This window comes from Leptonychotes weddellii, chromosome 15 (assembly GCF_054177405.1).
Source record: "Leptonychotes weddellii isolate Sample4059 chromosome 15, ASM5417740v2, whole genome shotgun sequence".
Taxonomy (NCBI): domain Eukaryota; kingdom Metazoa; phylum Chordata; class Mammalia; order Carnivora; family Phocidae; genus Leptonychotes; species Leptonychotes weddellii.
This window is the reverse complement of record NC_138383.1, coordinates 12,128,070-12,136,681: the sequence shown is the minus strand read 5'-3', so window position 1 is coordinate 12,136,681 and position 8,612 is coordinate 12,128,070. Positions and strand designations below refer to the sequence as shown.

General features: G+C 39.2%; 1 protein-coding gene across 1 annotated transcript in view; it reads left to right on the top strand.

Moving 5' to 3' along the window:
• The window catches only part of HELZ (helicase with zinc finger), a 164,269-nt gene that overhangs the window by 75,303 nt on the left and 80,354 nt on the right, over positions 1-8,612 (top strand). The window contains exons 15-16 of the mRNA XM_081805952.1: positions 2,387-2,720; positions 3,608-3,738. Coding sequence (XP_081662078.1) covers positions 2,387-2,720; positions 3,608-3,738 — 465 coding nt within the window. The remainder of the gene's footprint in view (positions 1-2,386; positions 2,721-3,607; positions 3,739-8,612) is intronic.

The window sequence follows — 8,612 nt, the reverse complement described above, 5'->3', positions numbered from 1 at the left end:
TTTTTTTTTTTAAAGATTTTATTTATTTATTTGAGAGAGAGAGAATGAGAGACAGAGAGCATGAGAAGGAGGAAGGTCAGAGGGAGAAGCAGACTCCCTGCTGAGCAGGGAGCCCGATGCGGGACTCGATCCCGGGACTCCAGGATCATGACCTGAGCCGAAGGCAGTCGCTTAACCAACTGAGCCACCCAGGCGCCCTTCTTTTTTCTTTTTTTAAAGATTTTATTTATTTATTTGACGGAGAGAGACACAGCGAGAGCAGGAACACAAGCGGGGGGAGTGGGAGAGGGAGAAGCAGGCTTCCCGCGGAGCAAGGAGCCCAATGTGGGGCTCGATCCCAGGACCCTGGGATCATGACCTGAGCCGAAGGCAGACGCTTAACGACTGAGCCACCCAGGCGCCCCTATTTTTTACTTTTCTAACTTTAAAGTATATAAATAGACATTCAACATTTTATTTTTTTATTTTTTAAAGATTTTATTTATTTGACAGAGAGAGAGACAGCGAGCGAGGGAACACAAGCAGGGGAAGTGGGAGAGGGAGAAGCAGGCTTCCCGCCGAGCAGGAAGCCCGATGTGGGGCTCGATCCCAGGACCCTGAGATCATGACCTGAGCTGAAGGCAGACGCTTAACGACTGAGCCACCCAGGCGCCCACATTCAACATTTAAAATTTTTTTTTTTTTTAAGATTTTTCATTCATTTGAGAGAGAGAGGGAGAGGCACAGGGAGATGGAGAAGCAGACTCCCTGCTGAGCAGGGAGCCTGATGCAGGACTCTGTCCCAGGACCCTGAGATCATGGCCTGAACCGAAGGCAGACGCTTAACCAACTGAGCTACCTAGCACCCCTTAATATGGTGTTTTAATTAGATTTGTTTTCCTAATATTGTAAACAGATGTTTCCATTAAGGAATTTTACAGTATTTAAAAAAAGTTTTGTTTTCTTTTTTCCTTAAGAATTTATAAGATATTCTGGGGCGCCTGGGTGGCTCAGTCGGTTAAGCGACTGCCTTCGGCTCAGGTCATGATCCTGGAGTCCCGGGATCGAGTCCCGCATCGGGCTCCCTGCTCAGCGGGGAGTCTGCTTCTCCCTCTGACCCTCCTCACTCTCGTGCTCTCTGTCTCTCATTCTCTCTCGCAAATAAATAAATAAAATCTTTAAAAAAAAAAAAGATTTAAAAAAAGAATTTATAAGATATTCTTAGCATCATATATACAAAAAGAAGTTTTGAAAAGAAAACAGTTCAGTAGTCCCATTAAAAAGTAGCCTTTTCCACAAATGGATATTTAGATTTTAAAAGAACTTAATTTTTTTCATTCACATAATTTTAGATCTTATGAAGAAAAAGTAGAAAATGTTCCCGTTCCTCTTTTACTGCTTTGTCTTCTCTCTCACAGCACTGTTTCAGAATGGCAAAGGAGAGGGCTGTTTGTTAGTTTAAATCTTTCTTCCACGTCCTATTTCTTGCCCGTGTGGATCTTGATTCTCCTTACTTGTTCGACACACACATTCTCTCTCACACTCATGGGCACACACAGGAGTGAGTGCAAGTGAGTGCACCAGCCATTGACTGACAAGCTAGCGCTTAACTTCTCTTTCCGTAATTCCTGAATGGGATCTGTCTCAGTGTAGTCATGAACAAAAGTTTATTCTGGATGTTATTCGTTAACAGCATTGAAGGAAAAATTTCACAGTTTGAATCTTTTGGTAAGATGTACTTGGAAAGCCTCAGTTTAATGAAGGTCCGTTGTAGTTTCAACACTGCATTTCCTTCTGGCTTTAGGGGATTGTAAAGTTTTAATGGTCCCAGGGTGTGGTCAAGCAGACTTCTGTATTAATTAACCTGTAATAATATTTCATTTTATTAAAATATCATACTTAGCTTTATTTTAAATGTTCAGGTTTTATTTTTTTATTATTATTATTTAAAGATTTTTATTTATTTGAGAGAGAGAGCCAGGGAGAGAGCACAAGCTGGGGGGAGAGGGGGAGGGAGAAGCAGACTCCTCACTGAGCAGGGAGCCCCATTCAGGGCTCGACCCTAGGACCCTGGGATCATGACCCAGGCCGAAGGCAGCTGCTTTAACAGACTGAGTCACCCAGGCGCCCCTTAAATGTTCAGGTTTTAAAAATGTTTGTTTTCTTCAACTCAACTAAGTATATGCCTTTATGTAACTTGGGTGAGAGTTTATTGACTTAAAAAAAGTTTTGTTTTTTCCAGCTTGGATTAATATTAGAAAGGTAATATATGGTTTGTAGCTCGATGGAGTGGAATTGATGAAGTTTTAATTTTCTGTATGTTTAAATTTGATTTATTTTGTTTTGCTCTTCTAGTTTTTTGTTTTTGATGTAAAACATTCAGACTCATTTTCTACTTTTGATTTAGGTTCAACCTTAAAGTGCAGTTGCAGATTCTGGCAAGTTTCATGCTCACTGGAGTTTCTGGAGGTGCAAAGTATGCTCAGAATGGACAACTTTTTGGTCGCTTTAAGCTTACTGAAACACTTTCTGAAGATACTTTGGCTGGACGGCTGGTGATGACCAAAGTCAATGCTGTTTATTTATTACCAGTCCCTAAAGAGAAGTTAGTACAGACCCAGGGAACCAAAGAGAAGGTTTATGAAGCTACTATTGAAGAAAAAACAAAAGAATATATATTTTTAAGGATATCCAGGGAATGCTGTGAAGAACTTAATCTTCGGCCTGATTATGACACACAGGTGTGTTTTGAAGTGAGGCAACTCAATTATGGTTGTCTATATATCTTTGTCAGCTGATACAGTTCTGGTTTGGTTTTCTAGCTTCTGCTCTAACCAGAAGTGCAGTTGATTTTGAAGTGTTATAGAGGTGGGTGGAGAATTAGACCCCTGGTAACTCTCAGAGAAACCCAATTCGATGATTAAGTAACATCTACAATGTTCCAGTCTTATACGAGGCCAAACTTTCTGATTAGAATTTTAAATCAGCAATAGAAGAACAGATTAAAGGAAACTAAGCCACATCCAGGGACAGTTCTTATCTCAGGTTGTATCTGCTTGTGTTCTCCTCTCTTTATGGTTTCTTAGGTGAACTGTGTGTTCACTCTGCCATATTTAACTGGAAAGCCAATCTTCTTTAAAATTTTATTTATTTTTCTTTTTAGACATAAAATTTGGTGATTATTATTTATTCATAGTAAATTGATAACAGTGTCCTAGGCCTGGTTTTTATCACTCAAGAGATGATATTTCACAGATGTTCTGTTGATTTTATCAAGTATATTATTCATAGGAATATGGTGGAACCAGATAACCTTGATTTAGATATTAAGTGATTCACAAGTACTTCATTTTCTTTAGATGTCAAATGAGGTTAATAATGATACATATATTATTGGTACTAGTAAATGAGGTAATTTATGTAAAGTGCATATTACAATGCCTGACAGTAAGTAAACAAAGCAAATATTAGCCATAATAATTCTTATTAAAATAGCATTGCACTTTTATTAAAAGAATCTCTAAATTTGGCTTCCCAAAAGGTTATCTCCACAAAAATTTTTAGCAAGCTGTAAGCATTGATGTTTGCATTCATGCATTTTTAAAAAATTTTTTATTTTGTGTTTCAGGTTGAACTTCAGTTTCAATTAAATCGATTACCCCTCTGTGAAATGCATTATGCGCTAGACAGGATCAAGGACAATGGGGTTTTGTTTCCAGACACCACTATGACTCCAACCATACCTTGGAGTCCCAACAGGTACAGAAAAGGAGATGTCTCACTAAAGGAAGTTATGTTAATGTGAACTTGAATAATGCTAATATAGTTTTTTAAGCAGATTTGCCATACTCTCCAGGAGCCATGTGTTAGTGGAGAAAGGAGAGTGAAAGAGCCCTTAAAAGGAAACATTTGAGGTTCATCATGTACTTTCTTTACTTGTCCTCAGAGTCTAAATGAGTTCTATTGCTTTTCTCAACAGCCTTAATTTGATAGAATGCCAAGCGATTCAGGAATATTTCTGAGTATAAGTTGAGTGGGAAAATTAGGACCTTTTAATGTGGTTCAAACAGTTCATTTAAAATGATTTTTGAATATAGAAGACATTTTTTATAATTTCGGAAAATGGAAGAAGAATCATAGAAGATAGTATTTCAGAAACTGCTCTCAGGTTAATGGTTGTATAAATATTTTCCTGCTTAAATTCACTTTGGTACATATTCGTGTCTTTATAAAGATACTTCTGATTTGTTTCCATACTAACTGTGAAGGCTGTATGACTGTATCTTTCTTGTCGTCCTTTTCCCAAAGTTTTTATCTTCTTGGCCCCTGCTGCTGCCCTGCTCATTGCACCTTTTCTTTCTTTCTTTTTTAATCTCAGTGGCTCTACACAATAGAAGGTTATTTATTTATCACTCGTGTCAATCCAGTCATGGTCGGGTGGCCCTACTCCACCACTGATGGAGGCCCTGGTATCTTCAGTAAGTGGTTTCCACGGTTTCACCCTGTGTGTTGACATCCAGCTGGCAGGCAGGGGAAGAATGAGCACAGGGGATCACGTAGGAAGGTTTTATGGGCCAGGCCTAGAAGTGGCAAATTCTCTTCCCCTCACATTCCATTTCTTTCGGTTCTAAAAACAGAACAAAGCACAAGATGCCTTAAACAGAAAACCCAAATCATTTCTCCTTAATTTCGCTTACCCTTACTTTTTCCCATTCTTCTTTTTATTACCAAAATTCTCAAGCAGGAATAGTTTATGTATTTCTGCTGTTCTTTATACTCATCCTGTGATCGCCGTTTTCCACTTCCTCACTCTCCTGAAAGTAATCAGTGATCTACTGATTGTAAAACTCCAGTCTTCTCAGTTCCCATTTGATTCACCTTCTCTGCACCCTTTCCCCTCCTTCCGTTCTTACAGCCAGTGTGTAATTTAGAGCTGGACTATGTAAGGAGCCTTCTAGTCGGTCTTCTGTCCTGCAGTGTGTATCTCTGTTCTCTTGTCCATCCCACATATTTCTTCCACAGTTAGTTTGCTAAAATAATCATTTCGTTTCAGTGGTTACAAATCTCTGATGGCGTCTCCTTGATATGTGGATAGTCTGAGCAGCTGAACACCAGCCTCTTGTTACATAGTTCCATTGACAGGGCTTCCAACAGTAGCTTCAGATTTATTTTTTTCTACTTGACACCCCCCCCCTTTCCCTCTAAATCCCCATGCTCTAGCCATACTGAATTACCTTGAAGTTTCTTTAGTTGGCCGTACACTTAATTTCTTAAAATTGTTAAAATTACATAACACAAAACTGACCTCTAAACTATTTTTAAAGATTTTATTTATTTATTTGAGAGAGAGAGAGAGCATGAGAGAGGGGAGGTCAGAGGGAGAAGCAGACTCCCTGCTGAGCAGGCAGCTCGATATGGGACTCGATCCTGGGACTCCAGGATCATGACCTGAGCCGAAGGTAGTCGCTTAACCAACTGAGCCACCCAGGCGCCCTAAACTATTTTTAAGTATATATAGTTCAGTAGTGTTTTTACATTGTCAGGCAGTCAGTCTCCAGAGCATTCTCGTCTTGCAAAACTGAGACTTTCTACCCATTAAACTCAGAGTTTCCTCCTCCACCATTTTTATCTCTAAATGATCTTCTCTCCCTGAAATAATCTTTGCTCAGTATTGATCTGTTGATCCCCTGTCCTTTAAGATTCAGTCCAGTTCAAGTGCTCTCCTTCAAGGAGAGAAACCTGACCCTACCATTTTCATTATTCCAACAAAAATTTCTTGAGTACCTGCTGTGTGCTAGATTCAGTTAGTTTTGTGCTTTCAAACACAATTTCTCTCAAATTAATTTTTGTCACTTGCGTACATTTCTCCTGTTTTTTTTTTTTTGATTTTTTTAAAGATTTTATTTATTTGACAGAGAGAGAGAAAGCACAAGTAGAGTGGCAGGCAGAGGGAGAGGGAGAAGAAGGCTCCCTGCTGAGCGGGGAGCCGGACCCAGGGCTCGATCCCAGGACCCTGGGACCATGACCTGAGCCGAAGGCAGCCGCTCAACCGGCTGTGCCACCCAGGCGCCCCTCCTGTTTTCATTGTACTCTGAGGTCTTTGAAGGAAGAGACTGTGTTTCATTTATCAGTAAATCCTCAACAGGGCCTTACACATTATTAATGTATGACATATTTAACTTACTAAGAGTTTCAAGTTTAAAGAAGGAAATTAGGGTTTCAAATGTGAGGGCATACCAGTAAACTTCTAGGCATGTATTTGATATGTTTACTTCTGAAAATTATGTTGTCTATAACTATATTCAAGCACCACTGACTGCAAGTGTGAACTGCAAAAGTAACTAAGAAAGTGTCAGCATCAGAAAACTTCTGAGCAGGAAGAGATTCCATACATTGTAATTTAAATGGTAACCAAAAGGTGTCTGAGTGGAGGAATATACTGAGAAACCATTAGCCATATAAAATCTTTTCTGGGATAAGGTAGAATATAGATAGATAAATGAAGTTGAGAAATTATTCTCGAGCATGTGGTCTGTAAATTAATTATAAAAATGCATTAGACCAGGGGAAAAAAGGACTTTGAATTAATGTGGTTCAGGGTTTAAGTAATTTTTATTCAAAATGAGCTTGAAGAGACTATATTATTTTAAACTGTGAAACTCGAGATGGGTCTTACTGGCGTATGTATTGTAAGTCCTCTTCCCCTTATTGAGCAGGTGGTACACTAAAGACAGCTGTGCTCATTGGCCTTCCTCATTCATGCCCGGACTGTAGAGGTGATCAGCACTGATGGTTTCTGATCTCCTCTGAAGCACTTATTTATACTGAAGCAGTTGATAAGTAGAGTGGCCTATATAAATAAAGAGATCTTGTATTTTAGAGCTATACCTATGAATTTGTCATGAATGTCTTAGATTTATACTTTTATATATAACTTATTGGTCTCATAAGTTCATTGAAGTCACCACATTTGAAGAATTAGAAGGTGTTTTTAAAACTTCCGTTTATTTGTTTTTGAAAGTGTGTATTGGTCAAGTAATAAGTCATTTTTCTGAAATCCTCAGTGAATGTAGTAATAGAAACTAACGTTAATTGAGCACTTATTGCTCAGTTATTTTTCTAAACAGCTTGCATGTATTATCTCATTTGCTCTTAGAATGACCACCTGATGCACATGTCGTTATGTCCATGTATAGATACAGGAGCCCTTGGGGTCTGGTATGGATGCAAGTAACAGTTTACTGAACTAACTGTGGCTTAAACAAGTAGAGATAGAAGCCCAGGGGTTAGGTGGTCATCTAGGACTTGCAAGGGCTCCACAGTACCATCCAGGACTGAGGTCTCCCCTCCTCTCCACCTTAGAGCATGCTGGTTTTCTTCTTGATGTCTGTTACCTCTTGATTCTAAGATGGAGGCTGCAGTTTTGTTTACCGGGATCTCCTTCCAGCCAGGTGAAGGAGGAAGGCAGAAGAGCAAGAAGGGCTTTCTCCTAGTGAGGCTTTGTTTGTGTTTTATTGAGTAACAGAAGCCCTTGTGAGGGACCTCTTCCTATAAGCTCATTGACCAGAGTTGGAGCTCCGGCAGAGGAGGGTGAGAAACGGAGTGTTTTAGCTGTCTAGGCTCAGTAGTAGAGGAAGGCAGAGGAGATGCCATGAGTGGTTTGAGGTAACTGTTCCACAGTTCTCCACATATATTAGATCTGGATTTAGCGATTACCTAAAGTAATTTCTCTTTTACAGAAAATGGAATATTGCTAGGTACTGGCAGAATTATGAGTAAATAGCTGTTTAATGATGAGAGATTCTTCAAACTAAAAAGTTGGAGCTTTAGTGAATGGTTTCCAGGAAATTTGTGCCACTGGTCAGAGTTCTTTTGTTTTTTACGTAAAATTTTTAAGTTTCAAAAAGAAATAAGAATTGGCATGTTTATATAGTCAAAGTTTATTTTCTATAGTTTTACATTTCCTCAGAGACTTTCATTTGTTTGAAATTATCTGTCCGAATATAGCATTAGCTATAATTTTTAAAAACTGAAAGTATTAAGATTTTCCATGAATAACTAGTTTCCGATTACTGTAGAGTACAGCCACTGAGAGATGGAATTTTCCTGTCTAAACCACGTTCTCGTCTTGCAGGATTATTTTGTAGGCACTTTGAATGTAAATTTTCTAAGCATCTCTTTACACACCCTTCCTATTTTGGTTCACATCCCTATCATTTTTACCATACTTGTTGCAGTATTTAGTATTTTAATTGTAGTTGTGGGAAAGAATGCCGGTGATTCTCCACTTGGTTTGATCCCATGTAGCATCTGCTGTCCATTTAAATCTTCGAAACTTAGCCAAGTCATAGAAGGGACACTCGTAAGGATAGATCCCACTGCAGCAACCATTTGTGCTACTATGACAGGTGTTATAGGACATATGTACATTATGTGTATGGCGGACAATATTAGAAAACATTTCATATTGTTTGGCCTTTGATACTTTATTTTTTTTTTAAGATTTTATTTATTTTTCAACAGAGAGAGAGAGACAGCGAGAGAGGGAACACAAGCAGGGGGAGTGGGAGAGGGAGAAGCAGGCTCCCCGCAGAGCAGGGAGCCCGATGCGGGGCTCGATCCCAGGACCCTGG